This window comes from Gouania willdenowi, chromosome 7 (assembly GCF_900634775.1).
Source record: "Gouania willdenowi chromosome 7, fGouWil2.1, whole genome shotgun sequence".
NCBI lineage: Eukaryota > Metazoa > Chordata > Actinopteri > Blenniiformes > Gobiesocidae > Gouania > Gouania willdenowi.
This window is the reverse complement of record NC_041050.1, coordinates 16481297-16508977: the sequence shown is the minus strand read 5'-3', so window position 1 is coordinate 16508977 and position 27681 is coordinate 16481297. Positions and strand designations below refer to the sequence as shown.

The following is a 27681-nucleotide window of genomic DNA, read 5'->3' as shown; positions in this document are numbered from 1 at the left end:
AACATGAAAACAAGCATAGAGATTATCTGCATGTGATACTGTAAATGGAAATGTATTGAATATTTCTTTAACTGAAGCCAAGCGTTAGCAGCATTGTTTTAGGATTTATGTGAAAAACGTTTGGTTGTCAAGAAAAAGACAAAATGCCTTTTAATTTTAATTTTTTAGCTCCAGCTGCATCCTAATTCTGTACAAATCTTTATGGTTTATGCTTCCAGCACTAAAAATGTTAATAATCCGAAGGAAAATAAAAACACAGAACTATTTACAGTGAAACGTCACCAATAAGAATATTGGAATGAAATATGCATTCTCGGATGTTTCTGAAATCATTATACAATATTGACGAGGGTTGGGACAATACACTGAGTTCACAATACGATATAATACACGATGATGTGCTTATGATACATTTTTGGAAAGGAAAAAAAGACAATAAAGCATCGATTCTCAACTGGTGGGCTGGAACCCAAAAGTGGGTCGAGGACTTGTACTGGGAGGGTCACGGACATCAGGTCAAAAATAAAAAAAAATACTTAACATCTCTCATGTTGGACTAGGTCTTTTATTTTGAAATAAACTTTTCTTTTAACAGGCATGCTGTGAAATGCATGTTGCACAGTGAAATATATAGATTTATACTATTATATATGCGTGTTTTCAACAGCTATTTTTGAAAAACTCAATTTGGTTGGTTGAATTCTAAAAAAAAGTGGGTCGCGATTTCATAACCGTGGCAAAATGTGGGTCTCAGGGTGAGACCAGTTGAGAATCCTGCACTAAAGGATTGCAGTAGGAATAAAAACCATGCTATTATTTGACTTTAAATCTGGGTATAGTTACTCTAGGTATGACCTTTTCAACTTAATATGAATATAAAATAAATACAATAACATTCTGGTGTGTAGTAGATTGTGTAGATATTTTTTTATTTAAGCCCCACCTCTCACAATACCACTCGTAACCTTGACAATACATCTTGTGACGTTTTAATATTGTGATATCTTGTTGCATGATATATCGCCCCACCTTTACTATCTACTAAATTATTTCTCTTCATTTTTGCCTGCTTTTTTTTAACATTTCAAAATATAATTGAGCAATTGAAAACTTTTTTTGCAATTACCAGTAGTTGTTTTCAAATTATTTGATGACATTTTTATTATAACAAACCTATAAATGGAGGCCGATTGGGAAAATTAGGTGGTTTTTTTTCTGGCGTCCTCATCATACCAATCATTCCACAGCATTCTACATTTTAAATGTCCCATTTCATTGCAAATTAATTTAAAAAAACAAAGTGTGTTTAGTGTGTTAACAGCTTTAAGTCATTCCAGGTACTGCAATGTCATGTATACTTGATAATTCTGTCCATTAGTTTCACACTTGGCTTAAAAATCAAATAGTGTGTGTCAAAAACGTAATCAAAAGTCAGATAAACCTCACAATGTCCTCAAACATGGCATTAAAACTGCATGTGTGTATGTGTGTTTCTAACATAAAATGCCTTAGATACATACTGTACTGTATAACCTACAGTGGCACTATTTGTGTGCATGTTTGCTGATGTTGATATGGATGAGCATTTCCTGTCGCATGACTGACAACGGAACGGTGTACATAATGTGATGAACGCAGCATTAAAACAGCCAATGTGGAAATGTTGCTGTACTTCACCGTCTTTGAGCCGCAGAGGACAAATCTGACAGTCTGTCAGCCCGATGCATGTAGTGTATGATTTAAGGACTTTAGGGAAAATGTTTACTGACACTTCATAAAACTGCTGCAAGCAACAACAAAATTGTGACATTTCACATTTTGTACAGACATAATGAGCTTTCACCTGAATCCACAAAGAACAGCCCATATTTGAATCCTTATACGTGATTAAACAGTTCATTTCCACACTCGTAGATGCTGCTGCTCACGGTTTCATTGGATATTTACTTTATTTGCTTGTTGTGGATGATTTGGCCGATCGCAATCACTGAAAAGTCATTTTAGCACAATAACAGAAATTGCTTGAAATCATCAAGATGCATGTCTTCAGTAATAATGTGTCGGGGCTAAAATAAACACAATTTAAATATGACGAATGGCGCACTCTCTGACAACTAAAAACTATCTAATAAAAACAAATGATGTTGTTTTCTAACCTGCAGACACCTGTGCATTAAAAGACAACAGCTTCCTATCAAGCTTTCAGTCTTTATCTCTGTTTAATGCGATAGGCCTATGAGCGAGTCCAGTAAATCCATCACAAAGACAAAATGCAGCGTAATGCACGTTGCACTTATTGACAGGAAGCAAACAAGAGGCAGATAGTAAGAGGGTTTGATACAGTAAGTGGGAACAACAACTAATGCCTATATCACACACACGTGATGCCAAAAGAAAAATGGATTTCAACAGCAGGGGTGTCAAACTCAAGGTCCGTGAGCCAAAAATGGCCGGCTAGAGTTTCCTATTCGCCCCGCTGGAGGATTTTGTTTAAAGTAAAAACTTAAAGACTAAACATGAGTGAAATTCATTAAAACTATGGAGTTCAGTTCCAAATATTTCAGCTTCTCTAAATTCAAAGATTTTGCATGACATATGCAGGTGCGTGCAATCTTTCTGTGCTAGTCATTCGAGTACTTAAGTATTTTTTAATCCCAAATTGTTGGGTATTACTCATTTTTCCTGCAATTTCTCACAAAAAGCCACATAGAAATTCATACTAATTGTAATTTTTAAGAAAAATGAAGCAAATTCAACAAATCTTCACGTCAAATGTAGGGTCTCCGATTTTCCATGACCGGTGACTGAATGTCAAGAAAGTGTGAAAAACTGGCAAATATGTCCAATTCCGTTCAAAATCTCTTGCTACATGTGACTAGTGATCATGTTATCCTGTGATTGAAAATGAATGTAGAGCTTAAAGAGCCCATGTTACGCTAAATGGACTTTTCTGTGCTTTAAACATCATAAAGTGCTATTTGGGCTTCATACACATCCCCAAAGTGTTTTTTTCATTGATTCCATCAATCGCTAGTTAGAGGGTGATTTGACTCCTTTCTTACTGCAGGGTGAGCCCAAACACCTCATCCTTCGCGCAGTGCTATGTATGTATTTTCTACAGTCTATGTATGACCGGCGAACGCCCCGCCCCCACACTCTGTCTCGTGTTTATAAAGCAGCATGAGCTCGGCTACAAAGTGGGTGTGAGGAGGGCAGGCCGTCCTCTGGCCATATGTCACCGTGCGGGGAGGAGGAAGTCAGTGTCCCGTCTATAGACACGCCCACTCATGAATATGCATAAGCAGGATGCAAATCAGCCTGTTTGTGTAGAGTTGCTCAGAAAGTGACTTTTCAGAGGCTAAAACTCTGAAAAACAGGCGAGTTTGGGAAAATAAACCTCAAATACTATGTTTTTGGGTTTCTTAGAACAAATGGAGATGGATGAAAAATAGCATGATATGGAATCTTTAATCTGAAGTGTGTTTTTAATGTGTTGTGTTGAACAAGATGTTCAGATTCATATGACTAATTTGAAATCTGAAAAAGCACAGGTTTGGCTGTTGGTGTATTAGTTTAACTGGTGATCACTTTACCTGGTGACATGTCATGGCAGAAGTATCTACACTATCTATCACTCAGCTCTGCAGGGTTTTGTTATAAACTGTGAGGGTGATTCGCCGGTCAACGGTAATTAACGGTTTCACAAATAATGTCTCGGACCATATCACGCATTTCCATGGTATTTCTCCTGTTAAACGGATGGCTGAGGGTTAGCAGCGTGGCTAATAGTGTGATTTTAGCGTAACCCTCCAGGCTTCCATAAGTCATCTGAAGCATGTAACATGTTCAATTAATAACCGTAGTTAACTCTTCAGAAATGAAATGTAAAAGTATCACGTGACATGGAAATGTGTAAACCCTGAAATCGAATTCGAGAAATTTTGAAACTTCAAATCGGAGGCCACCAACATCGACATGACCATTGTTGCTTTATGCTTAAGAATGTTTTAAGTGATATACACAAAATGTTTACACAGTTAAGAGTGAATTAGGAAAGAATATCGATCTGATTTCTCTTTTTCCTTAAATAAATCTGTATATTTCTGGTTCGGCCCACCTGAAATCAAACTGGGTTGTGAATGGCCACTGAATTAAAATAAGTTGGACACCACTGGTCTATAGACAAGAACCAAATGTGTGGTTTGACGATGAAACTTAAGCTCTTGCTAGTGCAAAGCATTCTGGGATAGAGGATGCAGTTTGAGAAATGTTGTCATCAAATGTTTAAGGATGCAGAACTTTTCTGTGCCACTACCTGAGTTTCTTGACCTTGCTGCTAATGCAAAGATTTCCATTATTATTTGCCTCTGGATTAACAACGGAGTAGGTTTTCATGGCCGCTACATATAAAGAATCTCTAGTTTCTTGTGCACACTGAAGTCACGTTTTATCTAATTTACTAACAATTTGGCTGAATTTTTACTTGCCATTTGGGATCTCCATGAAACTGTAGTGTATGAAAGGAGGATTAAGCACATTTCCCACTGCACACTAACGGGACAAGAGCAGTAAGACAACAGAAAGAGACAGCCCCATGAAAAGGCACAGATAAAGTTCTCATGGTGTCACAGTGTCCTAGATCATGAGGGTGTACTGAGTGGCAACTTGGTACTTTTCTATGTCCCCTGTGAGGAGCCCGTGAGGGGGAACTCATTACAGAGAAGAGGATGTGGGGATAAAACAGCTTGGGCATTTCGCCAACACTTAGGGAGACTGGAAACCAGCTCTTCTGAAAGCCAACTGGTCTTACATAAGAACACAATACAACAATCCCCATGTGAACAGCCCTGCATTGCACTCGCATTCTCGGAACGCATAAATTAGGCAAAGAGACTCACTTTCCCATGAAGCACTTGGGCACTATGCTGAGCTTCCTGCGTCTGTCCTTAATCAGGTGTCGACTCTTGGTCATCATCATGTGATAGAGCTTCTCCCCCTTCTCAGCGATCATCACATAAGCATCTCGTTCCATTCCCAGTTTGAGACCTAAAAAAAAAACCAGAACAATAAGATGAGAATGAGGATCACGTTTAGTGATGCCACAATCAATGAGGTGGGACTGTGAGAGTTGATAAAAACATGGGAAAGAAAACGACTGGACAAACAAAACGTCTGCCAAAAAAAATAAAGCTTTGACATTCCGAGACAGAATTTTAGCGCTGCCCTCTATGCCAATCTACTCCATCAAAGCACACCATGGTGCTGTGAGAGGACACACACAGGCCTGCTGCCCCAGGCCGCATGGCTGTGTAAGTGTCTGTCACAGCCTCTTATAACAGACCCAGATGTTAATCTCTCTGAGACTACTTTGTTCTGAAGTCAGAAAGTACAGAGGCCACTGTGATCCTGATCTCACGTCTGTGTCGATTTGTTAATGATTGTTTCTCGATTGTAAAATAACTCATGTTACGGCACAATGGGCGACGCGCTCCCCTGTGAACCATTTTTCTATGAAAACTCTTATAACTTAGGGGTTATAAAGTGGTTTGATGAAGTCCTGCATTTACTGTGGGTAAATTAAATCTAATGATTGTGACTCTTAAAAAAAAAGTGTGTCTAAATCTGATAAGAAGCTATCAAACCCCAGAAATCCCAGTAAATGAAACAAGCCTTTTTAAATAGAAGCAAACATTTAAACTGTGCTGAAATTTACAATTTCACCAGAAACACTCACTCAAAAGATAATGAAGAGACATTTCATGCTCGATATTAGGAGTGCGACAAAATCTCAATACGGCAATATATCGCAATATTTTTTTTTCTCACGATCAATTATCGATACGCTTGCGCTAAGTATCGTTTTTTTTTTTTTTTACTTTTTCTGCTTTGTCACTAAAATGTGCAGGTAGGTCTTCACAGAAATGTTGTCACTGTTTGTTGAAGGAACCAATATATTGTTTACTGGAATATTGCACTATAATGGTGTCAGAAGTAAGAAAAACCCTATTTTTTGTTTACAGAAAGCACTATTGGAGATACTTATTCGTTTACATTGGTATGTTGACACTTATTTACAGAAATGTTGCACAAAAATAGTGTCACTGTTCATAGGACACTTTTTCAATGTATTGTCTTTCAGAGATATAAAATAAAAAATTGTATTTCTTCACTTAATCTTTTCTTTTTCTTGGTATGTCATAGAATAGCGTAGATTGATTTCTAACCAATATATCGATAATCACAGTGTCGTCATATCGTGAAATAATCATTATCGTGAGCTTTGTATCGCGTATCGTGAGGTACCCAGAGGTTCCCACCCTACTCGATATCATAAGCTAGATAAGTGATGGCTATAGTTGATTTTTTTTTATCTTTTCCTTCACTCCCATTTTCCCAGAGAGTCTTTAGGGATGTGCAGTGGCAGCCTGTGATGATGGTGGGCTTGTGTTACATCTAGCAGCAGCTGGAGTGGGCTAAAACAATAAGTGTCATTGAACAACAGACGGGCCCCGTCCGGGGTAGGGCCTCTGTGGCCTCTGGTCCAGCTGTCAAAGCTCGTCTCTCACTGCTTCTTGTCTTCCGGCGCTTGCTGGCACATGATTTGAAAAGGTAAAATCCCATTCTCTCATCAGACTCACGCATTTCCTCCAAAAAACGTCTATAAAAAACAGCAAGAAGACGCAACTGGTCCCACTGGTACTTGTTGAACAATAAAAATCCCCTGGAATATTAAGGGAAGCAGCGTTAAAGTGGGGGGGGGTCTACAACACGTCTCGGGAAACATGTTGGATTAAATAATGCGTGTCAGGGAGAGTAATACACGCAAGGCAAGAGGTGAAAAGAGTCCTTGATTTACAATGGACAAAAATAGTGTTGCTGTCTAGATGGGGGGGCAGTTGAAAAACAGGAAATGGACTGAAAGTGGACAGAGTTGGTAATAGACGAGGAGAGCGTGGGGAAACCGGGCACTGTGACTGATCTGGCATGTTTTTGCCTCGGGTCGATTTCCGCAAGGCTGAAACTCAACACCCCAAGGTGCAGCACACTCCTCCAGACTTATTCATACTTGGAAACCCTTTCATCGTAGGATCAAATGGTGATAACATCAAACTCAGCACTAAATGCCTACGTACAGGTACAAATCCGCTTTAGGGGGAAGAAAAACTAATATTTATGGATTCAGGGCCTGTGAAGCTTTAAGCTTCTAAATATATTGTCGGATTCCTTTAGGGTTGTGCTTTTGATTTTTAGCCTTCAGTGCTATCAGATGGCCTGTGGTTCACCATCACAGTCTGCTCTCAGCCTTTTACAGTGTGTGCAGCACAGACCACAACAAAGGCAGATGGATGGTGGGGAACAGGTGGGAAGAAAAAGTTGAAGGGACACTAACAACAATGATATCAGTTTACATTACTAATCTGAACATCAATGGAAGCAGCGCTGTGAGTGCTTTTTCAACCAATAAATAATAAACAATATATTCAGGGAACATTGATGCGCTGCTTAAAAACTGTATAAAACTAATACATAGAACAGGCATGGGGAAACTGACGGCCAGTTTTTTGTTGACTTCAAAAACAGAAAAATACAGCAAAGGACAACAAAACTACACAAAACTACAGAACACAAAAAACAAGACGATTACAAGCATAAACAAAAATAACAGACAAACTGAGAAAATTAGAATAAAAATTCACAAAAATGAATCCCAAACACACAATTCTACAAACATACATTAAAAAAAAAAGAAAAATCAGGCAAAATCACCACAAAAATACACAAAAATGACTCAAATAACACACAATTAATCTAGAAACACAAAAAACAACAACTTAGACAGACAATCCCTTCTTTATTGCCTGTATCAATGCTCAGATTAGTTGACATCCTAAATGCAGACAAAAATGTGGTTAATGTGGCCCTCAGATCAGACAATCACATTTTTGTGGCCCCCACGGAGATAAAAGTTGCCCATCTCGAACATAGAAGATACGCCATGAAGGATTTACTCGCCTTAATTGTGTTCAGCTCAAGAAAGTGCTTCAATTATTGTAAAAATAGACTGAGATTATATATTATGTCACGTGACTGTGCTGATCTGTGTATGACAACAAAGCAGCTTTATTTTCAGCCGTTAACCAAGATGCTGTTTTTAGAATGGCTCTTGTTTCTTGTGTGACTATTCATTTCAATGCCAGGTTAGCTTTGTTCAGCCAAAATTCTAGTTGCACAAACTTTCTAAATGTGTAAAACAAACTGTTCCAAAAGCAGCGACTGCACAGGTCACCAGGCCAACCGCAGACGCCGTGGCACCCAAGCCCATGTTTTATAAACAAAGGCGCTCGCCCTGCTCTACATGCAACGTGGCTGAAGGATGAAACAACGAGTCCAGGACATCCTCAGCCTGGATAGTTTGTTCATCAACGTCCACGGAAGAGTTGATGGTAAACACTGAGAAAGCACAGCTACAGTGAGACATACTAGGATAATCTAGCACACAATAGAAAGTTATCCTCACTATGAAATACATCTGACTGCAGCACACAGTAGTGGTGTAACAATACATTGATTTTATTTTGAAATTCACACAGCACGTCTGTTCGTCCGTGCCAGCATTTCCTGAGCGGAGATGGTGGCATAACGTAGCAAATGCCACGCGACAACAAAGTCCAATGTGTACACAGTACTATGCAGCCGCCGACCAGTAATGCCCCGCTGCCGCTTCCTGAATGTGGAGCCAACCGCTATAAAACACCAACGAAGAAGACACGGAAGTAACCCGAGAGCAGCACGGAACCTGAAGATGTTGGAGTCTCTATGTTTGGCTTAAGTGTGTGTGCAAAAAAAAATGCAAAAAAAAAGTGAAGAACCTGAAAAACAAAGCCAATAAATCCAATAAAAACAATATATACTATATTAGAGATTATAAATACAGGGTGATATAATGGTTTTTTTGTTTTTTTTACTTTACTTATTTTCTGCACTAAGATTATGTGATTTGTAAATACAAATCACATAATCTCATTGCAGAAAATTATTAAAATTAAGTTGTATTTACAACAAACTAATGGTCAGAGAGTTGAGATGATCCTGAGATGCAGCAACATAATTTAAGTAATGTGAAAAAGCAAATTCACCATAGATCCCATGTCCTGTAGGGGTGGGAACCTCTGGGTACCTCACGATACGCGATACAAAGCTCACGATAACGATGCTCTCACGATATGACAATACTGTGATTATCGATATCGGTCAGAAATCAATCTACGATAATCTATGACATAAGGAAAAAAAAAGATTAAGTTTTATATCTCTGAAAGACAATAAATTGAAAGTGTCCTGTGAACAGTGACACTATGTTAGTGCAACATTTCTGCAAATAAGTGTCAACATACCAATGTAAACGAATAAGTATCTCCAATAGTGCTTTCTGTAAACAAAAAATAGGGTCTTTCTTACCAGTGACACCATTATAGTGCAATATTCCAGTAAACAATATATTGGTTCCTTCAACAAACAGTAACAACATTTCTGTGAAGACCTACCTGCACATTTTAGGTTTTGAAATTAATAAAATAAATCTTAAAACCAAAAAATAATAATAATAATAATTTTTTTAAATCAATACTTATCGCAAGCATATTGATAATCGATCACATTGTGATATATCGCCATATCTAGATATTGTCACACTACTAATGACCTGTGATGAGAACATGCTAAATGCTACAGCTCCACACTGGAGAGTATTCACTGGGGGCATCTGATTGGATATAATCATTTTAATTCCATTCGTATATTTTCAGCTCCTCTTAGTTCAAATTGTCCATTAGATAGTGACGTAATAAAATGAGATAAAAACTGAGGATATTTGACTGTTGTTTATTTCGGGGCACGTGAGTATCACTTAGTGTGGTGCTTGTGCATTTACAGTTTCTGTCAGGCCACATCACTTCTTTCTCCTCAAACAATGCACATTGTGTTAAATCAGCCTGTTTAAAGTTCCACTTACTTTCTCTCTGTTCCCGTTCCCTCAGGATGGCATCCAGCCACTTCTGTTTGTCGTCTGCATTTTTGGCCATGCAGACAAACCACTTGTTTTTAGCCGTGTTGTGGATTTTCCAGCCATTTGTCACCGTGTAGTTGTTGCTGTGATAGTCCGCTGCAAAAACAAAAATAAAAATGTCTTTACTTGAATTGCGTAAATCAGTAAAACACCAGCAAACATTTCTAGTGTGGTATCAGCCTGCTAACTGATTACAAATCAAAGTAAAGGAAAGGAAGTAAAACAACGTGGAATCAAACCGCTAATGAAGAGAATCTACCACTCGAGGAATGATTTAAAAGCCAGCTAAGACAACACACACCATGTGGTACACCATAAGAGCTCTTCTTCTCACCGACTCAGCAGAAAACCCTCTTCCAACCCTTTTCTAATTTTATTATCCATCTAGCTGCAGGTGAGCAGCCTCTGAATAATGAATGGTTGCTGGTAATGGGGGGCATTAGTCTTAAGGATCACGTAGATGGATTTCATACGTAATGAGCGAGATCTTGAATTTGGAGTGTGGAGATACTGAGCTTATACTCTTCTTAGGATAAAACAATTCTAGTTAACTTTTGCAGGATGATGCCGAGATCTGAAAGGGCACACGTTGGTGTCAAAGTAACCGAATGAGTGTAAAGCTCAAGAGAAACAAGAGATTTACTATATGCAGTTTCAAACTAAATCATAAGTTCGGTAGGGCTTTGAGAGTTTGTGTGTGTGTGCATTTCCTGTGCAGAAGCCTTCACTTCTGTGAAAAAGGCATGTGGCTTCTCTTTCAGCACTGAAAGCCTGCAGTCAACACACAGCATAAAAAAGAGAAGTGGAAACATGAGAAAGGAAGCGTTTTTTTTTTTTTTCCTAACTCAGCAAGCTGACATGCACTAAGATGAGCACAGCAATGTGCAACAAACCGCAGCAGCTAAAAGAGCCGTGTGAGGAACAGAATATTAGCGAAAGAAATAGCTAAGTGTAAGTCAGGGGTCTGCAACCTTTGCTCTCAAAGGAGCCATTTAACCTCATCTCACCCCGAATAAAGTCCTCCTGGAGCCGGAAAAATACCTCCTCAATGTATACAATACAGTGTATTAAATTCTATACAGTTAAAATTATATAGAATAATGTTTGATTTAATTTGATTTGATTTATATTGATTAAGTAAATGGCAACTTAAAAACAGTTTAAAATAAATTGACATAAAAAAAACAACAAAACCGTGTCTTGCATCTTCAAATTCTTACGCATTTCAGTTTACATGAACACAATTTATATAAATAATATTTTTTATGTTAATGTATTTAATGTATTAATGCATGATCATGTGGTCAACACATGCTAATTGCTCATTTCTTGCCACACATAAAGCATGCGTATATAACCGGCACATTGGTAGTTAAATGAATCTGTTCCCACACAATTAAAATCTGTTTACTTCCAGAATAGTGTTTTTGTTGGTTTAATTATCTTACCAGGGATGGAAAACTTAAGGTTAACCACAGGTGCAGGAAAGTTGATGGTCTGTAGATGTTGCAGGAGATGAAGTAGGAAGGTGCATAACGTGATTTATTTTTAAGTTAACAAATTGTTATATCATGATTTTATTTTTCATGAATCATTAATAGCCTCTGTAAGAAAATCACTCTTTATTTCAGTATTTTTTTTAAAGCTATATGGAGCCATGGCAAAGGGCTCAAAGAGCCACATGAGGCTCATGAGGCTCCAGAGGTTGCAGACCCCTGGTCAAAGTCTAAAACCAAGCTAGAGCATTTAGTGCCCATCGCCTGCTTTGTTTATTCAATCAATCATTGAAGCTTCGAGTATTGATGAAAATATTAAGTTACTCTGGATTCAAAAGCAAGGCAGACATTAGGACACCCAGTCAACAGCCTTTGATTCATTTCAATCACAACTAAAATGAAACACTGAAAGTGAGTTAATGATGCTACTGACAGTGCATAGTTACTAAGAGCATTCATAGGATGAAGTCCACTGTTGGCACACGTTCAATCTTACAAAGCGGAACTGTCCATGACTCATATTCAGAGGTCTGACCAAACATTGATATCACGTCATATCCAGCTCCAGGCACACCTAGAAAGATTTCCGTCATCACCAAATATACCAAATGGTTAAATTAGTCTTTTTCTCTAATACAATGGGATATTTCTTCACCCACACATTCAAGTGAAAAACCCAGTGAGAGTCTGTTTTGTGTCTAGACAGCTGTAGCTGCAGAGGCTGCTTTGTCTGGATCCACACAGGAGGCACTTAAGGACAGAGCAGGAACTCAGACTTAAAGCTTGTGAATATCAGGAATGCATTGCTGCCTGGGAGAGGAAACTATTCCACACCACCTGATTAGGGAGGTGACAATAATTATACACCAGCTTTAATCAAAAATCAGAATATATTAACGAGTGCAGTGTATTTTCTACAAAAGTAAATGAACACACTTTCTATTTGTATTTTCGTGTTATTTATCTATGTAAACTTGTTTTTTAATTTCAAAATTACATTCTGCAATACAAGAAGAAAGCACTCAGTAATGTGTATTTTCAATCATGTTATCTCTGTTTTTGTCTTCATACACGGTTGGACAGAGAGATAGATGTGCATTTTTGCAGTAATTCTGCCGTAAAATAATCCCTTTATGGACTGAAATGGACTAAACCTTCATCGCATGTTGTCTAATGTCTAGCTTTAACAAGTGCAGCAATGGCTGGATGTCAAATCTTGTGCAAAACCTCACGTGATCTCAACGCGTGCTTGTTTTGCAACATTTCTGTTGTGTACAAACAACAGCGATAACCATATTTGGCCCAATTTCAGGAAGTTTAAAAACTTGTAATGACATTTAATTACCAAAAAACGATGAAACGGGAAAAAATGAAAATACAGTACGTAAACTGACAGAAAATGGTAACCGGAAAGGAAATCTGAGGTTACAGATTCCATATTGACTAAAACCTGAGTATCAAAAGAATCAGAGTTGATTTTGACAAGAGAGAAACAGAAGTGAAGGAGATTATTATTAACGAGGTAGAGAAATGCAAAATGTCAACATGAACTAGTTTCAGGATTAAATATGCTGTGCCCTTCCAGTTTGAGAATGCACTGCAGCATTAGGTGAAAGCAGAATAACTCCTAGTAGTTGGTTGAAGCTGGAGCAGTTACCGAACAGACATACAAACAGTCTCCAAAGCCAACACTACACGCCAAACACAAACCTGTTCCATCCTCCACGTTTTCCACCTCCATCACCTCCGTGTTGATTCGTCCTCGAAACACATACAGAGGCCCGTTGATAGACTTGGTCCTCTTGGTGGACTTTTTCCCAGAAACCCTTGGAAAGTGGGATAATGGTCTTAGTTACACACTAAGAGGGAAAGTTTTCCTTTGCTTTCATTAGTGAACTACTCAAATAAGATTTCATGTTATCTTATTCCTTTGCCAGGTTTGCACGCCTGCAGCACACCCATCCAAATGTGTGTTTCTCACCTGGACTTTCTTTTACAGTAAACCAAAAGGTTGTCGAACAGGAAGAAGACACGCTCCTGGATATTGCCAGCAGAGATTTTAAGGGAGATTCCCATGAAGCAGCAGCTCTGTGCAGATATCCCGTCAGGTTGGTTCCCTGAAAAAACACAAAAATGTCTCAGTCTATGTGATCGTTCACAGCTGATTTCAACAGAGCAATAGACAATCTACCCTAAGCGTTGGACCACACAGATTATCTCAGTGTAAATACACAAATTCCCAAACTAGGGAAAAAATATGGAGGGAATTCTGACACAGAGAACAGTTTGTTAGTAGTGTGCAATACCCATTTAATAGAAATATCACTGCTTCCTTCAGTCTGAGGACTTCAACTGCAACAAATTAGAGTCTGCCTTTATGTAGCAGACAAGAGACCCCCCCCCCCCAGTACAAGTGGCAGGAGAAGAGGCTTAAGCCTTGTTCGGCCCCCTGCAGTGAAACCTAAACTAATGCTTGGAAGGTCAATCAACGCTAAATCAAGGTTATTAAGGAAGATAAGTGCTGAGTAGCTGCATTGTGTTTCTCTGAAGCCATTCATAGGATGTGACTAAGTCTCAGTTAAAAGCTAATACTTCGGTGTTGAAATGCACCGTGGCCTTTGAGCTCCGCTGTCAGATTTCCTTCAAATCCTGAAACACACAAGAAATGTCTGACACTGACTGCTCTTTACTGTAAAGGAATGAAACACGCAGGCGTTAAATACATTCCACTCTATGTTTTTTTTCATTCCTGTTACATTTCAATAAGGAACAATAAATAAAAGGATTACATTAGCTATTCGGTGACCAATGTGTCTTAAATCCACAGTATGTCTTATTAACCTTTCCTGAAATTGACCTTTTTGGCCCATTGTTGTTTGTTTTGTTTAGGAAATTGACCAAATATGGTCAAATGGGCCATAATATAAATGGGCCAAAATGGCCCGTCAGTATATTGACCCAGTAACTTGAATCTATTTCACCATTACACAAAAAATAAGTCACCATGTGCTCCAAAGCTGGAAATAAGGGATTAACCATTTGCTAACATTAATAAACAAAGCTGCAGGAGGCAATCATTTTGATTAGACAAAGACGTGCCTTTATGACATATCTGATACAGAAAAAAATTAATCTGGCAGTTTTAAACAAAAACATGAACATTTGGAGTTTTCAGGTAATAAATGTCTCAACCAAAGTCAACACAAAATAAGCAAACTTTGTTGAAAGACAACCATTACTCAGTGTTTAAATAGACCATTCCACTCTAAATGATACTAGAACTAAATACATCCATGTGTGCATTCAGATCCACCAGCCATCCCCTCTGGCTAGCAGCACAACACCCACCCTCCACCACATGTCCACTCCTATCTTTGATGTCTGTGACGTGGATCCACAGGAGACTTTCACACCCTTTGGTCCCCCGTCCAACCCCTTTCAATGCACATCCACACCCACCCCGGAGCATCCATAATTGATTCTCATGAGTATATATTTATGATTGATGTTCACAGCTCCAGAGAACAGTCAGTGACTGAGGAAGAATACCTCCTGGCTGGCGGGGATCGTGTGTCGGACGATTGATTCAGTGTCATGGTTGATCTGATGAGGTGTGCTTTGACCTCTATAGACAGATGCCTACACTGATGGCAATAATTAAGCTTATTCCATGTGTGCAAAGCAAACAAAGCTATAGTGGAGGTCTTTGTGCATGTGGACTGACAGCAGCAATGTGCCTGAGCCCGTTTCCACACTAACAGCCTCCTCCATTAGGGCCAGAGCTGATTAGCCTCAGAGAAACTGGAGGGAGGAAAGACGAGCGAGACTAATGTGGTTTGGTCGGAAGCTCGATGAAGGGGGGGGGGGCAGGGTAAGAGTAAAGTGTCTCTCAACGCTGGAGCTTTGTTGTTTTGAAAAACAAAGACAAGTTAAGTTCTAGAAATTGAGTTAGCCATTTTAAATGTAGATTCTCTTGATTTTATTCCACTTTCTCTTTTTCGCTATTACTAAATATTTAGATTTCAATAGGATATCTGTGCCTTGAAACTAGCAACAAGGGTATCAGCAAAAATCTCCCTTCCTAACTATTAAATGAGTGTTCTTGGTATTTGATCTACTGCAACCATTGCCAACATTATCTATACCTTAATTCTATAACGACTCACTGTGTGGTGGAGGAAAGCACAAAAGTCAAGCAGTCAAAGACTCCAAATCACGCTGACCAACTTATTAAAACAAAGAAGAAATGATACCTTTTGGTTGTTAAACGTAGTATCATTTTCTAAATTATTAAAAATTTTCATTTTTACTACGGTAATTAGCATTTAGTAAACGTTAAATTGAAAAGAGTAAAAAAATGTATTCTCAACAAAGCATGGCTTAATAGTTACACATGTGCTTGACTACACAATTATAGCTCAATTACTCAACTCTACATGCTTTTAACTAACCAAAATTTATTTAACCAATTCTATCTCAAAGCAAATATACATAATTTCCCAATGACTACAGACTCACATTTGTACATTTTTTTGATCAGATATATATACATAGACAATCAGACAATCACAATATAAAAACAACATCATAAAGGAGTAAGCAACATGGAGGGACAAGCCCCTACATGGAGCAAACCACCATCAGATAGAGGAAATGGCTGATAGCAAGAAGCGCAACCAGTGACTGAAAAAGGTTGGACTAACAGAAAGCACAGAGCCCACGCTCTACCACAGCAGATCAGATACAACGTAGCCTCTGAGTAGCTCCAGCACATAGTGGCAGGTTGGAAGATGCAGGCAGGATCTGCCAACACGGACCCGAGTGGTTGGGACAGTGCACAGGAGCATCTGTAACAGTATAGACTGGAAGGACCCAAATCCCAATGGGACACACCACATGACGAACACTAGAGTGGAACTTCAGCTTCCAGACTGACAAACATCTCTTGGCTAACTGAGCGGACATAGTGGTTGTTACAAACACCAGTAGAGGGCAGTGGTCATAGATGTGGAGATACCAGCTGAAGACCACAAGAAAGTGAAAAAGTACCAAGGGCTCAAAGAACAACTGGAGCAGATGTGGAAGGTTGAAGCCCACAAGGTCCACGTGGTAGAAGGAGCACTTGGGGCATTGACCCCCAAACTGTTTAGAAGTGTGTTAAAGCTCAGACTCTGAAGAACTCTCAACTCCCAGGCCAAACTTGTCACTCCGGCGCAGAGACATATGGTCCTGCATATACTCTCTTATTGGTTGCTATGGTGACTTGCATTATCAGTGCTTTATTAATATGGGCTTTTCAAGGTGACTGCATATATGATTTTATGGTGTTCAGTTCTCAAGAGGAAAAATGTGATTAGATTCAAAAAACAGTTTATTCTGAGACAAAGTAAGAATGAGCAGATTATGGCACATTTGAACTTGTCCTACATTTTATTTTTGCCCTCCTCTATCCTGTCCACGGGTCCCACTATTTCACTCCCTCAGAACATGAGAGGCTGAAGCATTGCCTCTTACAGCTCCTCTGATTGGGTTGTTGGCATCTCTCTCAGCACTGTGTGAGAGTGGATTGTCCCTTTGGTGCTCACTTAGACAAGGCCTCTGTTGTGGTGGGTGAGGGAGGCGTGAAAAATGCACTAGACCCTTTAAATCGGCTCCCAAGCCCTGTCTGTGGCCCCAGAGCTCAGAGCGGAGACTTGGTTTAACTCTTAAATAGGACAGGCAGTATTTTAAAACCACAGTTTCCCTCTTATTTTGAAATCTTACAACTAGCTACATTTCAATACAGCCATAAGTTTCCTTCTCCAGCTCCATCAATCGTTACTCCCTGAATGTCATAGCTCTGCATTCTGTTTATATGCTGACTCTGCATTCTCCCAGGCTATCACTGTTGGTCTGGAGTTGTTTTTGCTCTCACCTCCCATCCCTCGATGTGGGACTGCAACTGCTCCAGAGCCTCCAGCTTCTCCATCTGCCTCTTGGTCTCATTGATATTGGAGCAAACGGCCTTCATGGCCTGCAGAGCCTCCTCCACGGCTGGATAATCTGCATGCTTTTTGGGAGTCCTCTTCAACAATTCCTACAAAGTATGGATGAACAAAGGATTAACACTCATACCATAGAGTTTTGAGGGAGCAGGGCTCTACATAAACTTAAGGTCATTTATCATGCAGAGCAAGGACATCTAATCTACTTGGCACATGGCAATATAAGGTTTGGTTTAGAAAAACTAAACTATCACTGATGAAATTATATAACACGTGTACTTGTATATGAATATTTGATTTGATTCAGTTTAGACGAGTCAGCACACTCACCTTAAGAGTTTATTCACATTTGTTTTCCTGACATTGTGGCTAAATATAAAGAAAATGAATAATAAAGAAATATTAAGATTCTGGTGTCCACATCGACCTTATGAGAAAAAGTAGAGTAAATTGATCATTTGAAATTAATTTAACAAAAATAATCTATTGTTTTTTTCCCTAACATTTTGGCGTATGATGTAAAGAAAATATATTATCAAATGTTGAAAGAACGTTACCTCGAGCTCACAAGAATTTTAATCTAATAAGAAACTTATACATAATCAACAAATGTCCACTTTAAAACTAATCAAAACTGATAAGTTTCCCACAATTTCAAAATTAAAAACAAATTAAAAGCTTTTATTCATAAGAAATGCAAAAGATTATTATTATTATCTATGAACAAAGAACTGTAAAAAATATATATATATTTTTTCCATCTATTATATTTTTGCTATCTATTTTATTCATAGAAATGATTAGGGAAAGATAATATTGAGTTTTTCACTTCATCCTTTATTTTTCATAAATAATAGGTTAATTAAATCCATGTATGTGCAAGCTGATATATGACAATTAAAGCCACAGTAAAGTGATTCAAAAGATCATTTCAAAACAAACACTTATCTTTCATCATATCAAGTAACACTATATGCAGGAATCCTACATACAAGTTAATGTCGTTACACAAATATTGTTCTTATTGTTACTGACGATGGTATTGCTGCAGCCTCAAATGAATATTGCCACACAAACACGGCAGTTGCTCTGAAGAACAAATATCAGGCAGGAGAGTGCATGTGTTTGTGTGTAAGAGGGCGTGTGGCTGCAGTAGTGTTGCATTAGCAGAATACCTTTAACAACAGGGGATATTTGCAGATCCTCTGAATGGGAGTAAGAAGGTAGCCCTCCAAAGGTATATCTGTGCTTTTCTTCCCTCCGAGTAGCATGCAGTGCTTAAATACAAAGAACAACAAAGGCTTTTACCAATCATATGCATCTTCACTTATTAAAGTCAATTATCTAAACACAATTACAATACAATTACAATTAGATCATCAAAAAAATCAGTTGCAATTCATTATTTTACTCTGTAATCATTCATTATAAATTACACTGTATCAATTATAATTGACCCCAGCAGCAATAAGTGGTTGTTCAACACAGAATGCAGAAGAAGACTAACAAAAGCATAACTATTCTAATTGTTCACTCTTCACACTTTTCTCAAACCTGATGAAACAGGAATTCCTTTGCAGTAGCCACTAACTTTTAGAGGTGTCCCGATCCGATATTGATATCGGTCCGATATCAGCCAGAAAATGAATATTGGATTTTATTGGACTGCATCTAAAATCACAGATACAATTTTCCACTCCAGCACTTCTATCCTGTGGTTTACACTCTATAACAAAGTAACCTACTGTTGCTGACTATTGTTCTCTATTTGAGTAACATCACTTGATCAAGCCTTTTCAAACATTCCACACTACAAAATAAGTAATAAAAGTATGTATGATTCGTGCTGATATCATATCGGATCAATATCGGTATCGGCTGATACGCAAGGCTGCAATCCCTACTTTAGCATCATTCATTCTATTTAACTAAATTTGAAGTTAAGATTTTCAAGTTCAGTTAAAATGTTTACAAATATGATACAATACGTTTCAACGTCCTTGTTCATGAATAAAGGGAATACTGCACATCTAAGCCTGTCTTCGTTCCTATGAAGACTTCGGCTTAGCCTCAATAACAAATGCTAAAAGAGAGATTTCTTCAGATGTGGGGCAGGGGATAGAGTCATGGTTTCTCCACACAGTGTATTTTGTGGGAGTACAGTCTGGTATGATCTCATAGAAACAGGCTGAGAGATCAAAAGCACACAGATAAAGCATTTGAGTGTTCTCCAGTGGGTACGAAGGCAAACCCGTTGAGTGCACTGTGATCATATGGCAGCTTGTTTCACGCCTACACACAGAAGAGGAGAACCATGTGGCTGGTAGAGCAAATTATTTCGTATTTGGGGGTATTGATCGCAAAAAAATGGGGCAAAAACTGGAAATCCGTAACTTCCTATTGTTTATTTCGCGACTTTAATCCAAATTCTCTGCAGCTTTTTTCGTTTGCTCTCTCATCTTCTTCTTATTGTAATCCACCAGCTTGAAGCCAGAACTCCCGCTACACTCTACTCTGACCTCCTTTCACTTCCCTTCTCCAGTTTCTTCCACTGCAGTTCTAAAGCACTTCCTTCATTATTTTATTCAATTAGGATGGAACTTAAAAAAAGAAGCTGACAGCAGTAGATTACATTCTGCCAATAATTACTATAACAATGATTCTCAGCGGTCACTAACCCTCAGAATGGGAAAACTTGACTTTTTGCGCTCCCACAAATTATGAAAATATATCCTTTGCTAATTTAAGACCGATTGCGTTACACTGGCTGTTTTCTATTCCTGAATCAAACTCAGTTGGTCTTTCTATTTAGCCAGTTGTTGCTACACAACACGAGAGTTGGTCCAATGTGTGATCTCACACTGACCATATCCAACAGTGCTTCACTACATAACCAGATGTTGAGTGCTGGTTTAACTTTAGAAGTACATTAACTGTTACTAGACTGGATCAAAAGCAGAAAACACCCAAAGCAATACCCTGAAACCAGTGCTCCCAGTCCCTTGGGATTATGTTAACACCAGCAAAACCAAACCATCAGGCATGGACAAAACGTTGATCCTCAGATCTGCAGGCCAATGAAAAAACTGGTTGCCAATGTTACACAGCTGGCTGACCCAGAAACTTCCCTTGTTTCCATTGGGTGGCTTTTGTCACCCACAGGTTATTGTTCATGACCCAACGGTTTGGGTGTCACAACAGGGAAACAGCTGGTAGCAGAAACACTACAGAAGCAACAATGCACACATGTGACCTTGATGGTGGCTGTGTCCTGTTCAGGCAGGAAGAACCCCCTCACCCCGCTCTGGTTCCTGCCTTTTATTCAGTGGTGAATGTGGAAATGGAGGTGATGGGAATGAAGGAAAATAGAAGGAAGAGGATGGGGGAGATTACAGAAAGAGAGACATGCATGTGGGGGTTCACAGGAGGAGATGAATGTAGGGCAAAAGCAGAGGCAGACAAAAGAGAAAAGCCTCCAGTATGAACACTTGGGAGTTGGGAGGTTTGTGTAATTAACAGAAGAGATGTCAGAGTCACAGAGGAAAGAGAACGAAGTCTAATTACAGTAAAGTCTAGGACAAAGACAGATTTGATGTCACCAGGAGTGTGAAACATGGGAACAGAAGACTGCAGCATCTTACCAGTAGAAAGGTTCTGATGTTAGGAATCTTGTTCAGCTCCATGAGAAGCCGTAAAGCCTTCTCGTGGTTACTGCAGTACTCGCCGTAAACTGAGAAACTCTCCTTCTGTGGCACAAAAGACAAAAGCACACGTCAGGAAAGCACAGCACGGTCCCATACCAAAATTCATCAGGTTGTCAAATGCAACAAAAGATTAATCTGCACTCAGTGTGAACAACATTCCAGGATTCTGTTCTTATTTATCAACCATGAAGGGTGTGTATGTGTGCATATGGGACATCAGAGAACCAGCTGACAGCATACATATTACTGTTAATAATACTACATTAATACTACACACACGCACAGTATATCACCGTGCTCATTTCATGAAAAGCATTATCTTTAGACTTATGGGGCCGACCCATGGTATAGCCTCAATAACATAGAGGCTCTGCCTGTTAAAGATAAAAAACGAGCTAATGTGGAAATAAACGGCATGTAGAGCTAATATATGGTCAATACGTGATTTGCCTGCACAAGAATATCAAATATCAATAAAATATTTAATATTTTAATTAAAAAAAGAGCATTCAGGGAGGGCAAACCAACAAGCGCCAAATCTCCTCTTTACCAGATATTGGCAGTTATTAGGAACAGTGATCCTGATAATGGTACCATGATATTCACACTTTAAAGGTTTGAAAGACATTTCCACCTCCATTAACAACCATAGGTCCAAATGTAAGGACCTGTTTTTTTTGCAATGGAATGTGTAATCCAGATCAGATCCAGATTAAACAATTTTTGGAAATCAAAGAACCAACCCAACATACAGTAACTTAAATCAAATTTCATAAGATCGGTCAACCAATATGTGAATTTTTGCAATTTCACCAATAATGAGCGATAATTGTATTTCTATTATTCAAACTGATCCAGAATCAGTTTATTGATCCAGATCCCATCCAAAATGTATTGGAAACTTCCATGGCATCAGGTCAAAGTTTGGTTACATTTTTGTCAAAATGTGTAATGTACTTTTGATGTAATCTTGCAAACAGAAAAACAAACAAACACTAGTGAAAATATGAACTCTTAGACAGAAGTACCATAGATATGAAAATTCTGCGACTGAAAAGGAAATCTCTCCAACTCACAGCTCGACAGTCTGTAACATGTGATTCATAAATGATAGATGAACTTGATTTTTACACCCAGGACATCAGGCGTTTGAGCTGCTGTCATCTGGGAAAAGATTCAGGACTCTGCGAGTTCCCTCAAAAAGACTTCAACAAGGCAATATTAGCCCTCATTAATACCAGCGTCTCATCAGCTGCCAAGTACACAATTAAACACACACATTTACAACATTCCACCTCAGGTCTGACACTTTAATTACATTTCTGGTCCCATCTTTGCTCTATCATGTCTTATTACCATTTTTTGTGCATTAAAATTCGTAGACGTTTTTGCTACCTCCTTTTCCACGACATGGACAACTCTGAAATTTTGTTGTAATATCACATTACATTGTATAAAAGTGTAATGCCAGTCAAGACTATTGGATCATATTTATATTAGTGATTTTATCACACCAATGGGACAGAGTCGCCTGAAAGATGCTCATCTACTAGCGGAAAAAACTTGGGGTTAAAGGACGGAAGTCTAAATGTTGTGTGAAGTGAGGTTTATGATGGGATCCACTTATCCATCTATTTAACTGGTCAAATCATGCTTGAATTCGTCATGCTTTCTCACACTTCTCTTTTTTTCCAGAAGTCTATGTTGCAGTGGAAATAAACACACATCCTGCCAGCATACAACACTTCCTCTTCCTCTTTTGTGATAAGATCATACAGCGCAGCGACACAAAAGATGACCTGAATACCAGAGCTGTTCTTAGATCTGAAATATACAGTAGTTCTTGTAAAATGTAATGCAAAACATTGGCAAAGAAACCTTCAGCTGCGTTTGAAATAGATGATTTTTGTAGCACATGAACAATGTGCATCAAGTATTAGAGCTACGCCCTGTAGCTTACTGTGTGTTTCAAACTGTGCAATGGTAGGATGTGAAACAAAGTGCATGGTGGGGCCCAGAAACCGACACTGATCTGAAGTCGGCCTGTAACTGAAATCCAAAACTGCAGGTGCTCTGAATCTCCGTACACCCTTAATGTTTTACTATTTGTGGTTAACATGGCATTAGTGAAATTCTTCAAAGAAGTAAACATATCCATCGATGAGTAAAACTGTGTCGTTTTGAGAACTTTTGTGGTTTTCAGAAGGTGACAACGCCTTAAACAACAAGTTTCTCTGCAACCAGCATCCTGTGCACTGCACAGATGTGTTAAGAAGTGTTTTTACTCCTGCTTACGCACGTGTACTGAACGACCTCGTGTGTCACTGCAGAGCACCTATGACCCTCTTACATGATGACCCAGTGGTGCTAACAGAATCAGCCAACCAAAGCTAACATCCTATTTATATAGAAGTTAGACTCCTTTGACCAGAAGGAGCTGAAAATCTTCAAAATCACGAGCCAGTAATCCAGAATAAACTGTAGACTACTGGCGTTTACCACACAGGCAGAAACATCAACACGCCCAAAGCCACATTTAGTCCAAAACACCACTGGGAGCAACAGCTGGGCCGACATATGGTACGAGAGCCCCGTACAGTCAATGTGAGTTCAAACAACACGCAGCGAGAACCATCATTTTGGTGTGACAGCGACAGGGTGAAGGTCTAACCTGTGCAGAGGCTGGGGTTCTATTCATGGTTTGACACATTAATCACACCACTGAAGATGCAAATCCAAGGTAACAAGGGGGCCTTCACCCCTGGGGTTCAGCATCACTCATTAGCATATGAGTTGAAACCCAGTGAACCTGACGCTGAGCACACAGTGCACAGTGGCAGCTGTCCCAACCTGGCAACCAATAAATACCATGCAACACAGACAAGTTCTCCTTTTTACATTTGAACTAAATATGCAGACTTATGTTGCACACATGAAAGAAAATTGAATTTGAGAGATTTTTTTCCTTAGATTAGTCAGTGTTACTAACCACTGTTGCTATGACTTGTAATGTCTCAATAATTAACAATCACTGCTCAAATTCAAAGAACACAACCCTCTTTTTTAGCCAATTATCTCAATTCTAAAGGTCAATGCAGACTTCATTATTAGTGTGAAAGTCAATCAGGTATGAAAATGTAAATTAAATTATACACACAATCTTACACACTTGATATAAAGAGATTTTACAGAACCAAAAATGCTTGTTTTTGAACTTTGAGGAATCTGTGCAGGTAAACAAAGACAGACTTTATAGTTTTGTAGCTGAGAACAAACATCGCTACATTTACAATCTGGGTCTGTGGTTAGATTTGTGTTTAGGTTTCATGCTGATGTTCTGTTTTTCTAGTCGGGCAATTGGTTTGGGTTTTGTCTCATAATTCAATGGTTGAGACTCTTTTTCAGTTGGAGTTGTTTTGTTTTATGATCATCATCATTTTTTTTAGTTTGAAATTTATTTTGTTGTTAGTCTGTGTTGGTTTTCTCCATGCATCATATATGGACTTCAAATCTACTTCCACCGTTCTCTTGCCCGCCTTCTTCTCCTTCTGCATTTGTGTCCACCTCAAAGCCTCAATCCTCTCACGTGCCTTCCTAGATAACTAGTTTCAATATTAAAGACACACGAAGCCATGACTCATCTGAAGCTAAATAACACTCAGCTGGTTTTGGCGCACAACAACAATATTAAAATGAGGGTTTTTTTTGTTTGTATCACCATTAATTTTACATAGAAATTAAATAAAGTACACCACAAGCTAGTGATATCTCAGACAGGACAAGTTGTGTTTCGGTTTAATCAGTTTACCTTTGTATTGTATTTAAAATTAGATTTCATTTGATTAAATCTTTTTTAAGCTAAATGATCCGACTCAATATCCCTGAGAGGTATTGAATAAAGCGGGTTATGTTCAAACTCTGAGTATGTTCGGGCTCAAATGAGGGAAACTCTGAGTATCCCATTCCTAAACGCAAGGTATCTTCTTTGAGTATGTCACCATGGTAACATTGTCCGTGAACTAAACCTGCTCAGTGGCAGATTTTATCAAAGAAACCCTGGGTTTATACCTGGCTCTGCCCACCTGAACACCGCTTCTCAAGGAACACTTTTTTTAAAACATTTTTTTTCCTCTTTATAACATTGTGGATGCAGAGCATTAAGTGAAAGACACTGAGAGGTTGATCTGCATTAAAACGCCTACTGACATCTGTAGGAAAGTTCCCTGGATACAAACCTTTGAAGTTATGGTGGCGCAGTGAATTATAACACCGCTGCTTAGAAGCAAAGGGTTGCGGGTTCACAGCCCGCTTCAGTCTTTTTTATGACATATTTTTTGGACGTCGAGATGACCGGCGTCAATATTACATTAAAAATCAATATAAGTGATGCATTATCAAGCAGCAGTCACTGTCTTTATATCCAGTGTAACAGGAGGGCTCTCTAGGCAGCCATCCTATGGTGCTGCCACGTCTCCTCAGACACATTTTATTCATATTGTTCCCCGCTCGTCACGTCACTGAAGCGATTAAGTGATGAAGTGACCAAAAAGCGTGACAAATCATGGGTGATTTAAGCCATTATAGTCACTGAAGGTGCGTTTTGTGTGAACGCACCTTTAGAACAGGCTCATATTCCTCAAACGGGGCTTATTTCACCCATCAGGGTGAATAAATCACTCTCTTCCGGGTGGTTACCATGGTAATTCGTGTAACCATCAATCCATTGATGATGGCTTTTTATCGCGTGCGTGCACATAAGTAACCCAAGGTTTACATACTCAGAGTTGATTGACCCACTTCATACCAGCTGTAATGGAATCCGATACCCAGAGTTTCCCATGGTGGGGTATGTTGACCCAGAGTTTATGAATAGATTCAGAGTTTGTTAACCCTACTTTATGGAATACCCCTCTGATGACATGTCATCAAGCCATGGTGAGTCATTTTTGTTCTACGAGATCTTGTCCTGATGGTAGGAATATAGTTTGAAAAGAAGTGTGTAAAGTTGTTGCAGCATAAACAAAATATAATTTCCCAACAATAACTAACCAATCAGACACACGAATAGCTGGTAAAGCAAACATAATCAGTATTGTTTGCTTTTTTCCTCCTGTTATTTAGCACAGAATCACAAACGTATGGAAATTAAGCCACAAAAGAGAGACGTATTAATGTGACATTATGAAGCCTGCTTGTATCAAAGCTGAACTTTAAAGCTTTTACTAGAATTCTGATGTTGAATCTGGGTGAATGTTACAGAAGCTCCAGTTTGGCTCGTTCTTTAATTGGACGACTTCACTGTGAACAAAAATAACCACTTTTTGAATATGATCACAAACGCAGCACGCCTCTTTGCTACCATGTTTACCCCTGAAGGCCCGCTCCAGGTTATTTCCTTTCCACTGGTGAAAAAACAAACTACAAAGACATCCCCATGTACACTTCAAGTAGTGTGTTAATCTACACACAACTGGAATGAAGTTGGAGTAGACACTGTGACGACGATGACAGTTGGGCTATTCTGGGTACCGACGTCAATTTTACCTTTGATAAACATCAGTCTTTATTTGAATCCCCATTAGTAGAACATTATTCCAGGGGTTCAGATGAGAAGCTGTTATCACACCCAGTCAAAGCGTAATGGGCGTAGTTTAGAGGTACACAATGACATGTCTGTTGCCACTCGCACACAGCTTGTACACACATTCCTCGAAATAGAGCAAATATTGATGTCTGTGATTTCTCCTCTACTGTGAGTCACTTTTACCTCGGCAGGGTTTGAATCATTCTGAGCAAACCGTGATCTTTAAATGACAGCTTAACAAATGTGTGTATTCAGTTGGAAGCAAAGGAGAGGGTTGCCCAGAGAAGTGCGCGTTGTTCTCCAACGTAAGCATTGACAGTCCCCGTCAGAAGGACAAGTTGTTTCATTTCGTCCTCTTCAAAATAAAAGCCTCAACTTCATTGTGTTCTGTGTGTGGCTTCCTCAACCATCTTGACTTTGAATTGCAATGAATCCTCTTATTTTCCTTCTCTAACTGTGATTGACAGACAAGTCTTGTGGAACAATGAGGGAGGTTAATCCAATCCCAGCCATGGTGTCGACCCCCGCTTTAGAGGTCAAAAGCCCTGACTGGAGGGCGCCAGTTGGGGCCAGCTGATTTGCTGAGAGGTGTTGGTGCAGAAGGAGACAAAGGTCACAGAGGTCAAAGCCGGCTGCAATGGATACATGGTGAGGGAGGCAGTGTCGCAAGCTACACATTTATAATATCACACACAGCGTCAAGTGTATCATACGACATGTCTTTATCTTAGAAGCTTCACTGGAACCTCTTACAAATCTAATGAAATTTAACAGTACAGCCATCATTGTATTTGGCAATTCAAAATTGCCAAATATATTGTTCTCATAGGAGTTATTATTATTATTA

The 27681-nt window shown here is 39.0% G+C and overlaps 1 protein-coding gene across 1 annotated transcript in view; it reads right to left on the bottom strand.

The window, feature by feature from the left end:
* LOC114466902 (phosphatidylinositol 3,4,5-trisphosphate-dependent Rac exchanger 1 protein-like) overlaps window positions 1–27681 on the bottom strand; it is a 121325-nt gene that overhangs the window by 58201 nt on the left and 35443 nt on the right. The window contains 9 exon segments of the mRNA XM_028452772.1: window positions 4899–5046; window positions 10013–10162; window positions 13273–13388; window positions 13544–13638; window positions 13640–13663; window positions 13665–13679; window positions 17477–17638; window positions 18722–18823; window positions 21188–21292. Coding sequence (XP_028308573.1) covers window positions 4899–5046; window positions 10013–10162; window positions 13273–13388; window positions 13544–13638; window positions 13640–13663; window positions 13665–13679; window positions 17477–17638; window positions 18722–18823; window positions 21188–21292 — 917 coding nt within the window.